At 43.8% G+C, this 23,173-nt stretch overlaps 1 protein-coding gene across 3 annotated transcripts in view; it reads right to left on the bottom strand.

The window, feature by feature from the left end:
* Nucleotides 1-23,173, bottom strand: part of PRKAR2B (protein kinase cAMP-dependent type II regulatory subunit beta) — a 1,073,797-nt gene that overhangs the window by 254,790 nt on the left and 795,834 nt on the right. For all 3 annotated transcript variants that reach the window (XM_069629133.1, XM_069629132.1, XM_069629134.1), the window contains exons 6-7: nt 3,673-3,826; nt 2,187-2,288 (exon numbers count right to left, since the gene is read on the bottom strand). In XM_069629133.1, coding sequence (XP_069485234.1) covers nt 2,187-2,288; nt 3,673-3,826 — 256 coding nt within the window. The remainder of the gene's footprint in view (nt 1-2,186; nt 2,289-3,672; nt 3,827-23,173) is intronic.

Below are 23,173 nucleotides of genomic sequence, written 5' to 3'. Positions count from 1 at the left end.
CTAGGTGGAACATTGTAGTTTGTCGCCATCTCACATTCACGGTATCTGGTACAAAGCAACAGGATGATGAGATGGAATATTAAGGAGTATGGGATCAGCTCATGGGTTGAGCACTAGTTGCAGAGATGCATGAAACCAGCAGCTAAAAGAACTAGGTTTCCATCAAAATCATTTGGCCGTGTGATCATGTACACTTTTTTAAAAGGTGATCACTCGTCAATATGATGCAGCTTGACCAACAAAATGAAATATAGTTGACACTGAGATTTAGATACGCGGACCTAACTTTATTGTAAAGCATGGAGACAATGCAGTGTTTTACAGTAGCAATATTGTCATTATGCATTATGTAACAACTCAAATGTTTATGAAAGGAATTGCATGACTGTTTTAAAAAAAACATTCTACACATACAGATCTTTGCCAGACAGGATATAATTAGGTTATTAAAAGTATCATCCCTATTACTTTTGGTTTGGTTTGAAAAAGAAAACAAATCTTGCCTAGCACTCCCATATAAGCTTTTGGAACTTAGGACTGGAGGAGAGGATTACTGTTGCTCTCTCTCTCTCTCTCTCCATTAGCCCTTTTGAGCTTACAGTGAACAGAGATAAGAAGGTGGAGAGAGCCCCGAAGGCAACAGAGGAATGCAGGGTGAGCTGTGCTTTCATTTCACAGGGTAACATAAATAGCTAGATTTGCTACCCAAGTGGCAATTTCATTAGCAAACCTACAGGATTGCATAGCAAATTGTTATGCGACACTGCTTATTTTATGCTCTGCTGTGTTATGGAGCTCCAATTGTCAAGTTTGGTGGAAAATAGGTGTTCATATGCTGCACAGGAGTGCACGGTCCTGGAATCTCACAATGTTTTGATTGTTCTTTACTCATTTTGTTTCAAGATATTTGCCAGACAGAGCATGGGCCTGATTTAATGCCATCAAACTAAACAACCAAATTCAACCCATTTTCTGTTCTTTTCAGTTAAATTCTCTAATTTTTTGAGAGATTTTCCCATACACCAGTAAAATGTCCCTGTTGCCTTTTGCCCTCTCCAACCCCGGCCTTTTTATGACTCAGCCATCCTCTCCCTTCTGCCCTGTCCCTCCCAGGTTATACATTTTCTTGCGTTGTTTTATCTATAATTTCATACCCTTCTCAACCAGATTATTCTAAATGATCCCTCAATGAGTCTGCACCGCTGTCTTTAAATTAAATTAAAGAGATTTCATGCAGTCCAAGGAGATGCACCAACTTTCACAGATGACAATCTCTTGAAACACTTAGAGGTTTCAATTAGGTTTCATACCTATCCTTTGTGCACAGACAACGGTTTGAGAGGGAGCGGTCTGCTACTCCCGTCACCATCTCAGCTAGGCATGACGCAACCATGGCATAACAGCACCCAATGTACAACGCCTCCCAATAAACCCAATAAGTGAAAACCAGGCAGCATAAAGTTTTACACAGTGTGGTTCATACAGAAATTCATCACAATAACATTTTGTCGGTTACAATAGCAATAAGCATTCAAACAGAACATCCTCTGACCTTGAGGAATATGACTTTAAAGTACCATGCTAGGTCTGTAGAATTCCATTTGGTCTATCCACATGATACAGTCTCTGCCTGCAATGGCTTTCTATTCAATACATAACCGGCCCAAGTCAGGTGACTGTTCCGGGTCTCAGGCAAGTGTACCTCACCATCATGTGTGACATAGCATGCAACAAATGGTATGCCTGAACCGCTGGCAGAGACTAACGTCATGGCCGCACAGGCTTCTCCAACCCAATCACTTTACTGTCTGGTTCTTGCCACGTCATATATCTAATCTCTTTGTGATGAATGCAGGGCCAGTGGTTATGGGAAAACATAAAATACTGTCGGTTTTGACACTTGGCACTCCCAAACAAACTGCTTAAGAAATGCCCAAAAGTGTTGCCCTTCACCAGTGTAGTGTTTGAAGGTCGTGGCATATTCATCTTTTGAAGATAGAGCTCCTATTTTACTCATTATTTCTGTTTCATTCATTGCTTTTTATAATATAGTTTCCAACTCTGTTGCACCTTTTTCAGTAAACTTTCTATAGTCAACTCTGGTCTCTATTGTCAATGACAGACTGGGATTACATAAGAAAACTAATTATGCAGAAGCGTACAAATAGATATATAAATGAACTTACCTCTAAAGATTTAAGGAATGGCAAAGATTCTATAAAATTTTCATACATTCTTCTTTTTTTGGCATTGTTCTTTACAATAATTCTCCGGAAAGTGACCCTGTCCTATCGGTCATTGGGAAAACAAAACACAAAATGTTCCTCATCAAAATGTTCTATATGCGCACATCTTTTACACAGCAAAGATGTATTAAAGATGTACACCATTTAGAGCTTTAATTCAAAGTGCTTTACAAATAACATGTTTTTAAATGATACCAGTTCTAAGGATACATTAAAGACAGAAGCAATTTAACAATACAATTCATCATTAATTTGTATGTAAGTATGTATCAAACATCCTGTACAGCAACAACCTCCTCTGGCCCCCACTTGCTACAGGCTAATATATAAAATGATACATTCTGCTACAGTTTCAGCTTTGTTATTGAAGCCTGTGTGATTATTTCATTACCCCAACACTACAGTTGGTTACATATTCAACCATCAGCCCGTCTGCTTATGCCTTCATTGAGAACACGCTCAAAGTGGATAGAACATCACGGCCTGCTAGGTCGCCATTCTTCTTCTATAGTAAATACTCTCTGAATATCTCTCAACAGCATATGGTGCCTCAATCTCTGTGCACTGCAACCCTGATCCAGTCTACTAGACTGGTTCGGAGTTGGAGTCCAATGCACATTGCAGAATGCATTATTTTGCTGTTAAAGATGCAAGCCCAGCTAACCTTGTTTTCAGACTTGAAGTCCAGTACCATTCCCAAAGCAGCATTTTCAGAGGAACACATGCCAAGGCACAGCCCAGACTAATAATAATGCTGCATGTTACTTATCTCAAAATTCTCTCAATGCCCAGACAAGATCAATTGAGGTTTGCAAGCTGCATCTGGATGCGAGCATGCCAAGTAACTCTGGAGCAGGGCTGAATTTATCAAATGCATGTAACCTTATGTGGTCTCACATATCAATGTCCTATTTATTAAGTCACAAAGTCGTGTTCAGAGAGGCTTCCTTGTTTAGCCTACATATTCCATCACTGATCTGCTCCCCATTTCTCTCTAGCTTGCCATAGCAGAGCCACCTATCTTCAATCAACAAATTGTTTACACTTAAGGTGCGTTTCCTACACCACCCTACTATGATTGCACATTCCAGGAGGATGATCTTGGCCAAACAAGGGGTTTCTCCCTTCTCTGGATGTAAAAAAGTAACCTTCTGCAAATATTGCAGCACACTTATAAAAGTGAAATGCCCCTACGGGCTCGGCAATCGCTGTCTGCACGCTGAAACAGTTAGAACAAGTTATCCAATTTAATAATAGCAGCCTCCCACCAAACCACATATTGTCCTCTGACGAATGACCCCTTTGTGTACAGAATATTTTAAGAGATTGCAGAATACCACACTCTTACTGTTCCAAACACCTATATAGTGACCCTTCTTTGTAGAAAGTGAAATAAATTGCGTCCATGAATGTTCGATATACTTACCAAACCCCATATAGCACCTAAAGAGGTTGCAATAATAGTAGCTGCTCTAGGTGTATTATACATTAGTGCCAACTCGCCAAAGCTTCCTCGGTTGTCATAGTTGCCAACACATCGCCCAACACCGTCAGATTTTACACAAATATCATACGTTCCCCTGTTGGTACAATTAGAATAATCATTTGTTTATGGAAGAATTCCACACCAGTCAGTGTCATAAAGCTACATATTGGATGTTACAATTAAGAGAAATAAAACAACCTGAGCACCTTCATTCAAGTAGTGTAACCTTTCCCAGAACCTTTTTGCTTTTAGGGCTAGCCTGGATCAATTCCATGGTTACCAGGCCTAACATGGCACAAACACCTTTCGTATAGACAGTTAGATTTCATCATTCCTAAAAGTGACAAGAAATGTTGCACTGGCTATATCCAGTCAATTGAAGTAGAACAGTGGCAGTGGGTTTCCAGAAAAGGTGTGGGATTAGGGAATGATTGGAACATTAAGCCTTACACATTTGGTGTATATATTTTAGCACTTCTGGTTTTTCAGAGTAAGGGAGGAACAAGTGGTAACTTATATACAGTTGGGCAGTAAGTGTCCAGCATGGGCCAGCGCTCAATATGCAATGTGGTCAAACTAATGCATGTAATACTTGTCATGTCATACAGTATGAATAAAAATGATCAAGAAGCAACCAAATGAATGCAATAAAAGAGTGACAGAGATCAAATGATTGTTTTAAACTAGCAAAGTTATGTGTAATTAACAAAATCAGTTGCATAAGCATTTAGTCTGCAATAGGATAAACCACAGTACTGGGATATCAGGGTACCGCTGGCGGAAACTGCATTCCTCATACCTAGAAGCAGATGCAGACGTGAATGGAAAGTTGCTGTGAGCCATCAGTGTGGACGCAAAACAATGTTACATATGTACCCGTAAAACACGTATTAGTAGAGTTTCTGCAGTTGATGCTAGTTTTCCCAATTCAGCATCCTTCTCTGTATAGATATACCAAGACAGGTCCATAGTTGTATCAGAGGAGAGGCCTACTTAATGGACCATAATGGACTAATGATTGAAACGCACTAATCACGTGTGTCTTAGTGCTCAGAAATGTGAAGGATTTCTTTTCCTATGCCAGAAAATGGGTCAGTTGTGTCAACCGCAGTTGACACAGATGGACTAAGAATCACTATGAGAGGCGGTCAAAAAATGTTTTATTAGAATTATTGTGTCGCTTATGGCTCTCCCTTACTCTCTTGTGTAATATCGAAAATCCTCCCTAACCCAGACGTCGGGAACCCCAGTTAGTGCTAATGAAAGTTGACCCCTACTGTCTGAAACTGCTTTGTGCTAACAGTAATGAATTGAAAGCTGTCTGTCTGAATTCCCTCAGGGACTTCTTTAGTGATTGACTGTGGTTTTGGATAGTGCCTTACAAACACTCAGTGTAATTCAGGCTTTTTCTGACACACCCACTCTTGCCTTTCCCTTCTCTGCTCTGTACTCTCATCCCCTCTTTCCGACTCCTCCCACCACTCGTCTGTCCATTCAATGGTCTCATTCCTTCCACTACTATATCACCCCCTCATTCACGCTATAACACCCTCCTCCAAACTACTCCTCCCTCTAAACCACTTCCAATCCCTCCAACCTAACACTCCTCTCTTCAAACCACTTCTCCTCTGTCTAAACTGCCACTCCTCCCTCCAAACCACTACTCAAACAGCCTCCTTGCACTCAGGCACACTTCACAATCACTCCTTACTCTTTTCAACCCACTTGCCACACAATCACGGTCACTCACACTGCAGAGCCATTTTCACTCCTTAGCCAATAACTCACCCACTCCACAATTCACTGTTTCTTCCCTCCTCCTGTTGGTCTCTTGTTCGTCCTCCAACTCTGACCTCATCTGAAGAACCCACTTGTCCTGCTTCCGGTTCCCTACTTTTATCTCTTATTATCCCCCAGAATTGGGTTTTTCTCCTTGGCGTGTATGTGCATCGAAAAAATCATAAGAAGGGTGCCAAGAACAGCCCATTTTCTCTGTGATGGCTTGTCACGTAGGAAAGCTGGAAGTTCAGTCCTGCAGTTATCTTTGTATTTAGGGACCCATTTCATGGGTTCTCCCAGTACGTTTGTTTGGGGAGGGTGGATCCTTCTCTCCCTTCTTTCCCTGGTGGATACGGGACCTTTGGGCTGATGTACAACCACTTTTCTGTTGTGCAGGATCCCCGTGGATGCAGCATCTCTCTCTCTCTCTCTCTCTCTCTCTCTCTCGCTCGCTATGCGTCATCAGTGCGTACTATCTTCGTCTTCCCCAGGCGCTTGCAAGGTTAGTCTTTCTGCTCTTTGCACAGGGGGTATGTCCTGATGGATCTTCTTCCCGTCATTCACGGACATGAGGTTTCTGAAAGAGAAAAGAGAAACTGTTGAGCAACTCTGAGACGTGAGTTAGTATTGGTCTGCATGCAAACATCTCGGCAAAAGGTGGGGTACATGACTTTGGGCCCTCATGGCTGAGATTGTCCTTAGAAACAGGGTTGGCTCTGGATTCATCCCTCCATTTCCTCCCTCCTGTAAAGAGGTGTTCCCACGCCGTTTCGCACCTAGAAAACACTTGTGTATAGGCGTGTTATACGTGCCATATCATATCACTTTGACAAGTGCAGAGTATGGGCCTTATCACACAGTCAACGCAAGAAAACCAGAAATGGCTTTGCTCATCATGAAGTGTCCAGTGTATTTTTGCCTTCTGTTTGATAATGTCCCTTGGTAGGAATGTCACTTTGAAGCGATTTATAGAGTAGCATTAATGTTACCAAATCGTACATCAAGAAGACTGTATAACTGCTTTCCCACAAACATTTGTAGGACAGTTAATAGACAATACGGTTTATAGTGATAATTTCGACAACAAAAATGTCGAAAGTCAAAATTTCGAAAAAAAAATGTTGAAAAAAAAAATGTCGACTTTTTTTTTCAATGCATTTTTTTTTTTAAATGGGGGGGTTCCCCCCCAACCCCCCTTTTTTTAATTTTTTTTTTAATTGTTCCCTTTTTTTTAACTCCCGAACCCCTAAAATAAATATATAATTAAAAAAAAAGAAAGTCGACTTTTTTTTTCGACATTTTTTTGTCGACATTTTTGTCTGTCGACATTTTTTTTTCGAAATTATGACTGGCCACCAGACAATACATTCCTAATTCCACCAATAATGGGCTAGTTCTCCCATCTCAATAATTTTGTTGGGATAACAAGTAAGGAGCAATTGTTTGTATCTCTCGGATGCACAGTTGCATTATGTGTTACATCTGGGTATTCGTTAGTGTGCCTCCTAGAACAGCTTCAGAGCCAAAGTGACATTTATTACTAAATCTGTTCCAATCACACTTTCCTCATTTTAACAGTTTTCAGCATTGAAGTTGTTTAGAGGATGCTTGAAGTTTGTCTACGAAATCAAGGATTTACCACTGAGGTATTGAGAGAGGTAGTTCTCATTTATATCTTTTATGAATATATTATCAATGCTACAGAAACACATACGTGAATTTAATCTGGTATGCCTATCATTGATTGGGTTACACCTTTTCAGTTTTGCTCCCTTGGACTCTGAAGCATTGTTTTATGAACTGGGTTTTGTAAGGGTGTCGGAGAAGGATGCTGACACAAAGGTGGCATGGTTTTGGTTATCGACTTTTACTTCCTTAGGTGAAAAACATCCTCACTATACCTAACCTCTAAAAGGGGTTTCCCTGCCTCAAAACGAATACTAAAAGGGTTTGAGATTGTCCGGCAAAGTAAATTCCAACATCCTGTGTCATAACCTACTTCTGTCCCTTACACTACAACTAAAAAGGTAAACCAACAGAAAGTTCCTTCTTTGGGGGGAACAGCTCCCTTCTCCTGCTTCTTGGATGGGGTTCAACAAAACGTTCTCTCAAAACAAATATACCTGGGGGAATGACTCCCTTCCCCTGGCTTGTGGGTTTCAGTCCGTCTTTATACAACGTTCCCTCCAGAAGAATGGTTCCCATGGCCTGGTGTGGCTCTGTAAAATTTCCGATAGAACCAGGGTGAATAACTCCCTTCCCCTGGTATAGCCTGGTACAATTCATAACAAGGCCAGGGGAAATGACTCCCTTCCCCTGGCATCTCCAGCAAAACTCCCAGTTGAGGACCAAGAGAATGCCTCCCTTCTCTTGGTCTACTTTGGCCCCGTTCAACAAAAGGTCGGGGGGAATGACTCCCTTCCCCTGGTGTTTCTATCAAAACTTCTGATTTGGTACCAGGAGAATTACTCCCTTATCCTGGTACTGCTGGATACAGTCTGTTCTCACCGAGTCCAGCTTGATAGTTTGCCTCTGTGACTTGTTTTCAACAATGCCCCAAATCTTGTTAGGATCCCAAACCCTTCTCCGGGCTCTAGTAGTTCCCTCTTGACCACTGTGACAAGGAAGAGTTCCTCGAGAGTTTCACTCATTCCCGTTGGGGTCCCAGGCCCTTCTCTTGTAACTAGTGGACTTATCTCTGCCACTAAAAAGACTTCCTTTATGCTATGATTTACTTCTGTTCGGGTCCCATACCGTTATTGTATCGCCAGTGGTCTCCTTTTTCCCACTGTTATGGTGGACAGGACCCCAGACCCTTCCCTGGTGGCCAGTGGGCTTCTCTTCCTCACTGGTACGATGAGGCAGTTGGGTGTACTCTCGGCCCTTAAGGAATCAGTCAGCAGTATGCCTTGTACGAAGCTAGGTAAGGATTGATTGCACGCCTCCTGCCTGCGTCCACCTGGGTCTCCCTTACCACCTTTCACCTGCTCTCAGACTTTGGGATGTCACCAGGGCTTCCAGGGATGGCCGTCCATCTTCTCAGCTGGCTCAGCTTTCCTGTTTGCTTGTGCAGCTCTGCGGCTTCTCCAGCTGCTGGCCCATCAGACTCTTCTTGCCCTTGGTATAATGCATGGGTTTGCTCCTGCGGAACCCTATGAGCACTCACACGGCCGACCACCAGCATCCTTGGTTCTGCTTCGTCTCGGGTCTGCAACCAGTTTTTGAAATTTCCCGCGCTGAATGGCTTCCACGTCTGTTGCTTCTCCCAGCAGGTGCTGCAGCTGATCTCCGTGCTGGAGTTGATGACTTTCCAAATCCATTGTTGGTTTCATACAATGTATCCCGTTCTTGAGGGATGGGCTGACAAAGTCTCATGTTACTCTATGCCTCCTTGGGGCCACCTTGTTTTAATACCAATATTGGGAGAAGCCTTTGTGTTTTCTGTGTTCTTCCTCATCTTGGTGTTTGAGGCCATTTGTTTCTTTTGCATCACAGTAGTATATGGCTTTGCTTTCAACGAGAAGGTTGGGGATGGAAGGATGGGCTAGATAATGTGGAGATGTTTTATTATTCGGTGGGCTAACCCCAAGATGGTCGTCCTTGTCCCCAAGGAGGGAGTTCGTCCCCATGAGATCCTCCCCCATTAAACCACTCCAAAGAGGACTATTGGGTCGCTGCCTCACCTCCCTAGCCTTGCAAGAAGCGGTAGCCCCTTGGGGAGAAGTGACGACACCTTGTGAATTGTCACATACCCTTACCCTAATGCTGCTGGCCTCCCCACCTCCCTCTAAGGGAAATCGGGACATGAAATCGAAATGTCCCTGTTCTTTGCCCTTTCTGTGTTCTACATGAAAGCAGAAAGGCTGGAGATCAAGGAACCAGCACATAATCCTAGGGTTTGTTTCTTTCTGCAGACTGAGCCAAGTGAGTGGCCAGTTATCAATGTTAATTTTCTTCCTGTCAGATAATATATTCAATAACCCACTGCCCATTTTATTGGTAAATCCTCAAGTTAGATGGTGGCATAATTTGATTCCCTTGGGAAGAACTTCCCACTGATGTATAAAACTGGAAGTTCTATCACTTCGTATTCTTGGAATAAAACGGCCCATATCCCTACTTTGGAAGCATCTGTTTGGAGGATGAACTCTTTATTGAAATTGGGAACTTTTAGGACAGGGTCACTACACAAGATGTGTTCCAATGTATTAAAGCTAGCTTGATCTTCTTTCTGCCACCGTAGTTTTTGTGGCTCAGCATTTTTCAGTTGATCCATGAGGCAAGATATTCTGAACGAATAATTGGGAATAAACCTTTGGTAATACCCAGTAAGCCCCCCAAAAGGCCCTTATGTCTCTTTTGGTCTTAGGGGAGGTGTTCCCTGTACAGTCCTCACCTTTTCTAATGGGGGTTGGACTAGCCCATTACCCACGAAAAAGCCTAAATACTTCACCGCCGACTGGGCTAAATAGCACTTTTTGAGATTGGCAGTAAGGCAGGCTTGCCTCAAAGCACTGGTAATCTCAAAGAAGTCCAACGTGTGTTCCCTTCCAGGTTTTGGTGTGGCCCACGTTATTGTCCAGATACATGCCATAGAAGTAGGAAAAGGGTCGCAGTATCTGGTGCATCAGCCACTGAAAGGTTGTTGTGGCCCCATGAAGTCCAAAGGGAAGGGCTTTGAAATTTAATAGTTCCTTGGGGGTGGAGAATGCTGTATTTTCTTTATCTGAGGGGTTCAGTGGGACCTAACAATAACCCTTGGTTAGATCAATCGTGGAGATGTAGACATCCGATCTCAGTCGATCAATAAGGTCGTCAATCCAAGGCATCTGATAGTTTTCAAACTTGGACACAGCATTCAGCTTCTGGAAGTCTATGCAAAACCTCCATGAATGATCAGGTTTGGCCACAAGAACTATTGGAGATCACCACGGAATCTGGGACGGTTCAATTATATCAGCTTCTAACATCTTCTCCACCTCCTGGAGGATTATCTCCTTTCTCGCCTTTGGAATTCGACAAGGCCTCAGATTAATTACTTTGCCTGGGGGTGTGCAAATGTAGTGATTAGCAGCTTTCACTCTCTCTGGTTTGCTACTGAATACATCTGGGAATTGATCCAGTAAATCTTGGATGTCTTGTTGTTGTTGCTGTCCCCCACACTACAACTAAAAAGGTAAACCAACAGAAAGAAAATTATTTGGGAAGAATGACTCACTTCTACTGCTTCTTAGGTGGGGTTCAATAACATGTTCTCTTAAAACAAATGACCCCCTTCCCTGGCTTGTGGGTTTCAGAACCTCTTTACACAATGCTCCCTCCTGGAGAATATCTCCCTTGTTCTGGTGTGACTGTACAATTTACAATAGAACCAGGGGGAATGACCCCCGACTCTGGCGTCCTCGGTTCCTCTTCTTCTTGGGACTGCAACCAACTTTTGGATTTCCCACGACAAACGCCCTCCACGTCTGTTGCTTCTCACAGCAGGCGCTACCGCTGAACTCTGCACTGGGGTTGACAATTTCCCCAGTCCATTGTCGGTTTTTATACAATGTAACCTGTTTTTGAGGGGCGAGCTATCAAAGTCCCTTGTTACTTTTGATAGGCTGATCTCTATGCCTCCTTGCGGCCACCTTGTTTTAACACCAGTATTGGAAGCAGTCTTTGTGTTTTCTGCGTTCTTCCTCGTCTCAGTGTTTTTGAGGACATTTGTTTCTTTTGCATCTTAGTAGTATATGGCTTTTGATTTCAACAAGAAGTTTGGGGATGGAAATATGGGCTAAAGAATGTGGAGATGTTTTTATTATTCAGTGGGCTAACCCTAAGATGGTCGTCCTTGTCCCCAAGGAGGGAGTTCCTTCCCATGACGTCATTCCGCATTAAACCACCCCTATGTGGACTTTTGGGTAGCAGCCTCATCTCTCTAGCCTCATGAGAAGGGGCTCCCCCTTGGGGAGAAGTGACCACATTTTGTGAATCATCACAGTATGAAAATATGTTTTGTCAGTATGACAGATCGACACAGCGGAAGTTCAAATGGATGTTAATCAACACTAGGAACCTGGTGTAACAGACATCTAGAGGGTCTAGGAATTTATCTGCAACAAAAAAGGGATTCTCTCCTTTGTGATTGCTCCACATCAAAAGTGCCATGATGGGATAAAATGGTAAAGTATCTGAGTTCTTACTTTTGTGGGGCTACTGCTCTCCCTCAGATTCTCTAGATATAAAACAATCAGTGATATACCACCTGGTAGCTTCTTGGCTCAAAACACACAGTATCTTGGATATAGCACCCAGCTGCTTCTTTGCTCAGGTCACAGCTAAACTCCAAGCTGGGTTATTGTAACAGGTCCTCTTCAGAGACATGTACCACCTACTTGCTATTGGTGATCCACACTAGAAAATAGTGTATTGCGCACTGTTACAGAGTGTGTCAAAGTCTCCTGCCTAGTTATATGGACCAGCAAGGTTGTGACTCAGGGGAATGGGTGCTTCCCTTAGCAGTGTAAAATGGGTCCGGGGAGGTAAGGGGAGTATTCCCTGGTCATCCTCCCTGGAGAACCATCAAAGGGCAGAGGACGATAACAGAAGGTGCATGAAAGACAATCCTGGTGTCCCTGACACTCCTTAACATCCAAGTAGTTCATTGGAAGGCATACAATCCCCTGCCCCACAGAAAGGTTTGGGAAGCATAAAGCCTGCAACCCCAATGTATCTCAAAGGTGAGAGAACTCCTTGGTTGGAACTGAAAAGGACACTCAAAACTGATGAGAAGTTAGAAAGTCCAAAACCGGGGTGACCAGGGAGGACATTGTGGCACTTGCAAGGGGATGGAGAGGTGCAACTAAGACGAGGAGAAGTATCATCATGATAGATTTTGGTTAGGTTGGACGAGATGTTTAGTATTGTTTGCTATTGTCTTCATGCAAAATGAGAACTAACACATATTTAATAAATAAAAAAGATAGATTTTGGTTTAGGAAGATATGTCTAATTGAACTTGGCTAAACTTGTAAATATTTACCCTTAAGAAAAGCTTGAACTCTACTATATGCGTTGGTCTTGGCATGCGTTTTGGTCTTAGGCAGCTATGTGATAGAGGTTATAGTGACCCAGTTCACTATAAGGAAGAGTGACTTTCTATTTCTCTAAAGGATCTTCACGCTCCTCCTACTCTTTGGTGTACAGGGATCTAGTATGTTTCCCACTTTGGAGTTTTAAGGTATATAGGGTACATCCCACAGTAAAGTTGTCTCTCCCCTCTTCTTCTCTTTATAAGAGGTACAATGATACATTGCCATTCTCAACCTTAAGAGCTATACTGCCCTTTCTCTCTAGCTTTTAAGGATCGAATGCTTGATTCCTAGTGACCTCCCAACTATCCAACAGTGGGATTAAGCAGGTCCAGCTATCGGGACATCTTTTTAAGTTTTGTTACAGGCAGAGGATCAGCCTTTCCAGGGCCGTCAAGACCTTTCCTCTCCTCACTCTCAGGTCCTGCTTCAGGCTTTATGTCAAAGTGTCATTTGTCTGGTTCTCCTCTCACATTGTTATGGCTGGTGTGGCACTGTTTCTCCTACGCTCACATTGTTATGGCTGGTGTGCCACTGTTTCTCCTACTGCAAATTCTGCTATGGCTGGCTTCTCTTCTCCTGCTGCCTTGGCTGCCACTCTAGGTCCCCCACAAAGAACCACACTGACTATGATAGCAAGTCAAAGGGTGTTCATTGTAAAATCGTAACATACAGGATGGCTGCATCTTCTAGGTAAAGGTATCTGGCCTAGCAGGGATTGTGATATTGGGTCTAGGGCTGTCTCTCTCTACCTTGTCTACCCAGGCCTTATCCAGGCCTCCCTAACCCAGGCATCTCTAATGGGGGATGTTAGTAACTCTTTTATCGGTAACCCCTAATGTCTATCGTTCTTCCTAGGGCTAAGTGTGGTTTCTCTAAAATGTTGACTACCTGACTCCCTAGGGGTCTTCTACGTTTACCTAACCTAGTCCGCTTAGTAGTCTCAGGAGTTAAGGATGGTGCCTTCTTCCGCCTGGTGTCACTCTCACTTCTCTCACACTCACTCGTACCCAACCCTTCACTATACTGGCTTTTTTAAGGTGTTCTCCCACCATGCACTGTCCCTCTGATCTCTGCCTCTGCCTTTCTGCCTCCACCCTTTGATCTTACTTATTTTCTTCAGTTCTTACTATGGCTTGCACCTCCAATTTCCCCTTTACCTCCATTCATTCTTTTCCCTCCTTCCTCACTCTGCTTCCCTGCCTCTTGCTATTCTTCCCGTTATAATCTGTCTCCCTCTAAGCTGCTAGTCACTCCTATTCCCCCACTCACTGTCGCTTTTCCCACTCTCTATTTGTTCCTACTTCGTTGCTCACACCATCTCCTTACTACCTTCACCTTATACTACTATTACTATCAGTTTACTGATCTCTGTACTCACTAGTGCGTGCTATTGCCCACTACTACCCACTACCACTCTACTACCTATTTCTCTCACTCACTACTTTGCTACTCCCACTACCTTCTGTCCTCAATGCCAACTACTACTGCCACTGCTACTACTAATGCCTCTACCACTCTACTACTTCCACACATCTTTCTCTGTTACTCCCACTCCCTGGTCTAATACACACAAATACTCCACAGACCCACTTCTTATAATAACCTCTGCACTCCTTTCAGTCTTGCCTCCTCTGGTCTCTCGGACATCCTCCACCATCTACTGTCCTCAACCATCTAACCCACACTTGCACACTCACACATGGCCACTTAAATACCCCACCCCCACCCAGGATTGGCCACTTACCTTAACCAATAGCTTACTTAGCACTAGGGGGCGTGACAGGGGAAGGCCATTGGAGGTCTCAAAAGGGCTGGTAAGCCCTGCCCCTTTTCAACATGGACCATGCTGGGGTCCCAGGACATTACATGGTGAAGGCCTCCATGGGGGGTTCTGAACAATCCTTATATTCCTGTAGGTGTAGTGGGGATAAACGTATTGCATCACCGTTCCGAGTCCTCCAGCCGGGGTTGCTGCGCTCGCGTCATCCCTTGCAGGGATGCAGACTGCCTCCAGAAGGTCTCTGGTGTCTCCTCCTTCTGTGGCTTTCTGGGCAGCTTTGTTGTTCCTGCGGACTGGAGGCCAACATCCATGCCGGTAATGTGGGGGCTGCCTGCCCTCAGGCACCCAAATCGGGTTAGGGTGCACTCCCTTGCTCCCCCCTGATAGCGCCACAATGCTGGCCCTGCCACACTGGCCAATATCAGTGCTTCCCCTCAATCCCATCTATGTGACTGGTGCATTGTCTCTGCACTCTATATGGGACTCTTACTCCTCTTATTGCTCTTTCTGCCACATGCATCCATCTTGCCAACTAGCAAACAGTCAGGTAGCCATCCTGGCTTCAGATGGAAGTTCTGCCTCCTTGATGGATCCATGCTCATCAGCAGCCTTCATCCATGTGGTGGTTTTTCACCTGAGCTGCCCTGGACTCTTGGTCTGATTTTGCAGAATCCTCACTAACTCTATTGTGCATGCTATTTGTAAAATGTGGTCTTGTTCTCATGGAAGTCCTGACTCGTGTAATGTGATCCGCAAGTGAACATCACTGCTGAGTTTTTCACCAGGTTCTTGTTCATGCCTCAGTTGTCTGCTTCAGTCTCGGTCGTATAGTTACCCTTTGCCACACAGAGTCATGTGACACTACTGGGAAGGAAACTATCTGCATAATTCTAGCATTAGACTTGATGCAGTCCTTCTATTGCTCTGGATTTCTCCAGCTACTCTAAACTGCAATCACTGCCCAAACCCAGATAGTCAGAGAAGGGTGTGATCCCGTCTTCCACCTCCATAGCAGCACCAGAGCTCAGCTATTAACAAAACAGCAGTGGTTTGGGTTTACACTCAGACTACTTTGGTTCTGACATGAGGTCAACCAGGTGAGCACATGACCATTGGCATGGAGGGTTGCAATGCAACTTCTATATTATACTGAGTTATAGCTCATGGTTATGGTGCTACGGCAAGCTTTTCTTGGCTAAATAGTTTCCTTCTGGCCTTGGCATTTCATCGGAAACCTGACTGTCACACCAGGCAGATATGTATAGTCCATGTCTCAAGACATGGACCTATAAATGTTTAAAAGTGAAAACATTCCCTAAAATAATGTCAGATTTACATGCATTCTTATGAGGGCAGAAAGCCATTTTGGGGATTTTCTTTATGGGTTTTCTAAATGTGTTGCTTTATTTTGCTGATATTCTATTTGTTTTTAAATTACTTTTGTAGACATACTGAAGTCTATTGAAGCCCCCAGGCAACTGCATCCCTTTTTGTGATGTTCTGCTCTAAAGACTCTTTTGGCAACCATGTTAGCACCCCATTTTTTCCTTGGGTGATCTTGTCACCCTACTTGTGTGTTGTGGAGTAGGCAGGCAGCTGTACTTTAGGTTTGGTTTCACCAGTGGTGCAGTCATTTTTACCGCATTAGTGGTGCAATGCACCAGTGTGGTAGCCACTTTGGAACTAATGTATTTTTTTTAAGCACTACACCTGGCAATTGCCTTTTTGGGACATCCCTAGGTCTGTGCAGACAATGAGCAAGGCCTAAAATGGCTGTTGTGTGGAACTTAACTCACTCTGTGCCCAGCGCTCAACCCTCTGAAGTAGTTTAAACTGTGTTAAACTGGTTTTCTGTCCAAGACATGCCCAATACACATCCTGCATGGGTCTGCCAGTGGGTTTAGTCGTTCATAGGGCCAGCATGATAGGCTAGCAACCAAAACCTTTGTGTGTCTGCTTGGTGTGTGATAGTGACTGTTATCAGTGACAGATGCTGTCCATTCCTCAAATTCTGATCTTAATTACTGGAGGACTGTTGTGATGATGGGCTGCTGTTAACTGTTGACTTGCTTTTGTCACATTGGCTGAACCCTGGCTACTTTGTATTTGCTCTCGTTTTTTTCTGAGGCTGCCGGAATCCCATCCTGGGTTACTCGTCATCCACCCTCCACTCCTACTGGCTGGTAGTGTTCTTGGTACTGTTTCCTGTCTGTTGCTGTGCTACCTCATTGTGCAATCTCACAGGGACAAAGGGCTTTGAGGCCCCCCACTCCCTGCGGCATGGATGAGTGGTGGGAAGCCAGTACTCCACCTCAGGTACATCTTTGCCCATCCTGGCACATCTCCATATATTGCTGTGATGTGGTTACATTCTATACTGGTTGGCAACCTGCTCTTGCCCCTGGAGCTGATCAGACCTCCTTGGTCACGTTCTACTATCTTCCTGGTGCCCTATCCACTGCTGCTGCTTCTGCTGCGCTCATCCTTCTGGGTACATGGATTATTATTCTTTTCCACCATCTGGGTGGTTGCTGGTCGAGCGTTCAAGTTCCCTGGTACTGGGTCCCTTTCTCAGTCCTACAAAGAAAACTCTGTACTTACCGGATTATCCCACCAATCCTGAGCTGAATCCACAGTAACTGGCACAATGACTACCTAGTTCCTGGGGTGCTAATATGTTCCTTGCAATGATTGTCAGGGTCTTGGAGTAGCAGGTGGTGCAGGCTTCCCCCACCGCTTATTACCATTGACTTGCATTGTTGTCCTTCCTGCTCTGCTTCATCCCTCTCCAGCGGCTGGGATCTTGAACCCCCTAGCTGGAACTCTTCTTGGGAGTCCCCTCTAATTTTCCCTGGGGTGGATTACTTTTTTGGCCATACCTTTGGGTAGATCTGGTACTTACCTTATTTTATTTTATTTTACATTTATAAAGCGCTCACACAGCCCGCAGGCATCGAGGCGCTGTTACAGGAATTGTTTGTTTTTCTTAGTTGCGTATTTTTTTTTGTCTTAGTTACGTATTTATAACGCGCTTAAACACCCAGAGGTTTCTAAGCGCGGACCCGGGGATCGAACCTGTTGTTGCTTCGTGTCGTCTTGCTTCCAAGACGCGCACGCTGCCGCTGAGCTATCCTCCCGGGACCTTATTTTATCTTATAACCGCGGCTTGCCTATAGACTTTGCCCCAGTGTCTACTATGGGGAAAACTGTTACAATCCTTGGAACTCCTGCAAATTAACTGAAAACAGGAATCCACCTAGACATTAACTATTTGTGTGGGTCCCCCTTGATTCTTGGAGTTCTCATCTAGTGGTGAAGCCAGGATTTTTGGAAAGGGTGGACATGTAAGGTATATGTGTGGGCCTATGACAGGTCCTGCAACGAAATAAGATATATTTTACTTTATCATAGCATTTTTTTTTATTCAGCTGATCCTGCAAACCAGCCCATGAATATTATATGAATATTATAGGCTATTACATACTTTTAAGTAAAAACGTAAGAGGCATAATTCATCCAGATGCTCTCCATTGACCCAAGATGGAAAGTAATGTGAGCCCAAAATAAATCTCATCTGAGTTTTACTACTGCATTTCTTCTTCCTCCCAACCTTCAAACTTAATATGAAGACATTTAACAGGCAAATAGTAACCTTTACTCCTTCACAGTGAGCACCAGTGGCTTAACAACATTTAAAAGAATACATGCTACAAAAAAAGAGCTCTCAAATCATGTTCCATACGTTTTGGCATTTGTAGTGCTTGCCGTTTTGCATTCTTATACACATTACCAGAATACAATTTGATGCGAGCCTGAAAGCTGGGTCTAGTTTATTAATTCGCACTTGACATGGCACAACTTGAGATCTTTGCAAACTGCCCTGCGTTTTTACTATGTTCATACTTACACACAACCCAGACGGGCTGTGTGATAGTCACTTGCTTATAGTCAATATATGACGTATGCAAGTATCTGCGTGCTACATGTAATGTGCATTCCATTTGGAAATGTGCAAATACAAGCGCTAAAAGCTATTTTTAGTAGATGCCCAGATCCACTTGATACACTCTCAACTGGGAGTATTGATAGTCTAAGAATTTGTTTTAGTGGCAGGGCCTTCCAGCAGAGGCCCAATTGATTTCCATTATAACAGTGTAAGTGCTCTGAATATAGATGTGTAGCTTCTCTGTCTTGTGTTTGTAGAATGAACGTGGATCATCCTGGGGTCAAAAAAAGCAGCTGCTGAAGGAGATGTGTCTATAATCTTGTGACTGGACTACATTTCCACCTGGGGAAGGCACACAAATAGTTGCCAATGTTTGATGTAATCTAATGAAGGAAACAGAGACACATTGAGCGCTGCGATTGTATTGCCTGCTGTTCCCAGTGAGACTATGTTTGTCCTTTTTAAGTGTGTTCATCTATCTGCACAATGTGAGCAGTACTCATGATAAAGTGTGTTCATCTATCTGCACAATGTGAGCAGTACTCATGATACTCATTAAAAAACATTAGCTGCCCCATCCCCACTCACCCCCCTCTCTACATGTAACCTCTCTGGTTAAAAGACGGCAGGCCTTACACCTCAGGCCATAGCCTGTCTATGCCACTGTCTCAACAAAAGATAAAACATTAAATGCCTGTTTTATTGTGGACTTTAATGTGATAAACCACTGTAATTTACCTTTTACTATAGAAGTAATGGTGTTATAGTACCGACATTTCATTACTTTGTTTCTACTTATTTTATCGGAACATGGACCACCCTGCTACAATTTGGTGTGTCAAATTGAAGCTGACATTTGATGGCCATTTGTTTCTCCCAAGTGAAACCCAGGCTACTATTCCATTGCTACACCACAGAGTGATGTTGGTCCCGCTTTGGTTGAAACCCAGTTTACCGATAGGAGAACTATTGTTACACCCACGCCCCCAAAATAGGGTTGCAGAAACAATGTCCTAAAAGGTGGGATGCACTATTATGGGACTCAGTGAACTCACTATAGGCGATACAAAAGCCTAGCTACTACTTCCCGTAATTAAAGAAAACTCTGTCTCTTACCTGTTTTGGGTTGCTTTTAGATGCAAAACAGTTCACTTACCAGTGTGGGTTTTTTCTGGAGGGTGTAACTTTTACTTACATACCTCCAAATAAGTGACTAAAACATTCTAAAAGTTTAACATGTTGTGCCATTCGCTGTTACGGAATGACCCAGGTGAGGCTGTCCAGAAGAACAAGCCTTTTCCCTGACCCCACGGCTGGAGGGAATTCCCGGGAAAAAAACTGTTGAGTGGTCAAGTGATAAGGCAAGAGAAGCCACCAAGGCAATCGTCCAATCTGCAAGAAAACTGATATGAAAGTAAAAATGGTTATATGCCCATCTCCCTCTCCCAGTATCCCTTTGCAGAGGTGTACCTACCTAAAACGATGTGGCTACCAGGCTGCTTTCCAGAAGCAAGGGCTTCAGACAAACTTTCACAGTCCAGTCTCATAGACCAGAAAACAGTCCGGCAGATCAGGAGGGTAACCCCGGACGGCACGCGCACACAGTCTACCGAGCCCTTTTCACGATGGCATGACAGAGCTACTAAGTCTAAGGAAAGATGGACCAAAAATTAGTGAGGGTAAAGCAGGCACTGAGATCTTCAAGAGTCGTGTTAGGGTGGTGAAAAACTCCAGAAACGAAATCCAAGAGGGAAAATCAAAAGCCAGGCCCACGCGCAAGCACAATCATGTCAGAAACCAGTGAAGCGTTCAACTCAATGTGAAGTACCAAGAGAAGCTTCCAATTCAAATCTGTTCGGGAAGGCCACGGTCAGCAGCAACCAGAAAAAATAAATAGAGAGCCAAATAACTGGCAATAAAGAGGAGCAAAGACAAAAGCCTCAAATACGCTGAGAAGTTAGAGCATGAACTTCAGACGCTTCTTCAGTGTGAAAAGTAGCACACGGATTGGTCAGGGTCACGCAAGTCTGTGATTTCATGGACGCGCATGGAACCATGGGGAATGTGGTTTCAGGCCGTAGCTCGTCCATGGCCGTGATAGTGACTATACAGAGACATCAGTTTGGCACCCAACCACTGTTTCAGTATAACAGCTATCCCTCGCTGTGCAACAGTTAGCTATCATGTATGCAAAGACTGTTTTATCTACTTGAGTGGAAATTAATATTTGTGCTTGATACATTTTCATAGTTTTCTACATTTTGCTGGGAACACACACTGCTGATACCAGTGACTGGGTTACAGTTATGGTGGGTCACTTACCCTTTACTTGTGTGGGTTGCTAGCTGTGTTTTAGGATTTACTGTTCCTTTTGAAGTTATCCCTTTGCATTGCAAAGTTAGCTATTGTTTGTTTCAGTTAGCTATCGATTAGGCAAAGACTACTTTTAATTAACCCTGCGTAAATTGTCTTGTGTATTGGATACATTACCTGTGTAAAGAACGAAACCGTTATCAATGAATCCTTGAAGAAAATGAAACATTGACAGCAGTTTGTCTTATCAGAGGTCTCGATGCTACATGTACAAAAGCTCAGCTTATCAAAATCATTCAGGAATAACAAACTGAACATCTCTCTGATTATGCTGGAAGGGTAAGACTTACTCCTCTATCCATTTATTTATTGGTTATTTATGAAGCGCAAAATACAGCAAATGGTGTTTCAGGGTGCTAAAAGACAACAATGTGTGGGGCGGAGATGAAAATAAGAATAACGATCCTATAGGCCTTGTGACATTCGGATTGTGCAAATGCAGCAATAAGAACTGCAAGGGAGAGGGGAATGGAGAGGGGGTTGAGGGAAGAGGGCCACTGGGGCTAGGTGTTGTATAATAATGACCAGGAGACCTGGAGTAGCTGGTTGGACCCCTTTATTATGGTTCCGGTATCAGCTTGTTATTACAACTTACATAACTAACTATGAGCTCTGGGGCAACAGGCCCTCTGTAATGCTAGGTGGTAAGGGTGAGATAATGTCTATTCTGGTGGTGATATCAGTTCCTAAGAGGAGCATCGGGAGCTCGACCTGCTCCGTACCCTCTCCCCCAGCTTCTGGCGCAGCGCGCTCGCTCGAGCTTTTCACTTCCGTGATCCCGCTAGATTTCGCGAGACTACGAGTCCCGCGATATCTCTACACAAGGCAAGAGCTATGGGGAGGCCAGGTGGCCAAGTGCCAGGGAAAGCAGGGAGAGCAGGGAGTGAGGTCCACATGCTAAGTGCTAGGACGAGGGTGGACTGGGCATGGATGGCCTGGAGCCCTGTAGGATGGAACCAGGTAGTCAGTCAACTGAGGCAAGGGGGGTATTAGCAGGGGACGGGGGAAGAAGAAAAGAAAAGGAGGGTCATGAGGAGCTTCCGGAACTTAAGGAGATCAGGCTCAAGATTGAGAGGGTCAGGGAGGTCCTTCCTTCTCTCTCCACATCACGGACCTTGCCAAGAAGGCCCACTGGCAGCTGCACCTCCTTAGAGGTATTCTCCCTTTTCTCACCTTCCCCCAGTTTCCCGTTGAGCTTCTGTGCCCTGGTTCAACATCTCTTACTGGCACAAACCTCCAGTCAGCACTGCCACCATTTTGTTTATCAACAGTATGCCATCGCCGGTTGGGACAGGACGAGATGGCTGAACCCTCTGCTATGTCTGCTGAACCTGGTGCCTTTCTCAGAAAATCCCTAGAGTCACAGAACACTGCACTTCTTCACCTTCCTGCTATACATACATGGAATCCTCTTCCCCCGGGCATCCGAGAAACAGTCCACACGGATTTGTTCAAAACCAAAATAAAAGCCTATTTTCTATTTTTCTAGCCTATTTTCTATTTTTCTAGCTTGCGAGTTACACTCCTTGTACTTAATCTACGTAGGTCTGCCTATACCCGGTGACTGTTCCATTTACTCCCTCTCCACAACCTGGTCAAAATGTCACCCCATTGTAAGAAGCTCACTGCTTCTGTCACATCTGATTTCTTATCTATTGTACGTTCTTATGTAATGAAAACAGCATTGGTCCTCTATGTATATAAAATAAACAAATAAATAAAATACTTGTTGCTGAGAGCTGTGTTCATATGCAAGATCACAGTTTCAAACCTCAGCAAGGCTGACTCAGCCTTTCCACTCTCTGAAAGCAACACCCACTATGCATATATGTACCTGATGATCGCGGTTTAAAAAACGAATACATCATCAGTGTGGTGCAGGTCTAGAGCTTTATCCCTCCAAATGAGGGTTCCAAAAGCTGGGCAGATACTACCAACCAACAATATAATGCATTAGTCAGTCAAGGTGATTAGACAGCCACATTTGAGGCAGTGGAACCAAAGTATTGAGGCTCATATCCAGGCTTTGCCACCATATGATACAATGATCCTGGGCAGATCATCTTATCTCACTGTAGTCTAATGCCTACCGTGAAGAAGTTTGCCTCCTCAAATTCTGGTAACATTGCCTGGCCCATGGCCCATTCTTTCTTTTCATGTTGAATATTCAGTGGAAATATTGCTAGTAGGTCCTAGTAGGGGGACCTGACCAAATGCCCAATGCCACTTGCAAGCTTATATTCAGATCTACTTATTTCAAATTTCAAACGTCCTTCATACTGAATGAATGTGAATAGCAATGTACAAGTATTTGTCAAATAATGGCAATAAGCAAGTGAATGTATCACAGGGCTTCTTTTGATGTGTGTATTTCAATCTTTCAAATACAAAATAACAGATGAGATTGTTTAGGCTTACATAGAATAGTATTCTGTTACTTGTAGGCTTCCATATATGAGAGGGAGAATAGAGTTTTAATCATTC

The sequence above is a fragment of the Ambystoma mexicanum genome, chromosome 12 (genome assembly GCF_040938575.1).
Source record: "Ambystoma mexicanum isolate Mex_15411 chromosome 12, UKY_AmexF1_1, whole genome shotgun sequence".
NCBI lineage: Eukaryota > Metazoa > Chordata > Amphibia > Caudata > Ambystomatidae > Ambystoma > Ambystoma mexicanum.
This window is presented reverse-complemented; position numbering and strand designations above follow the sequence as displayed.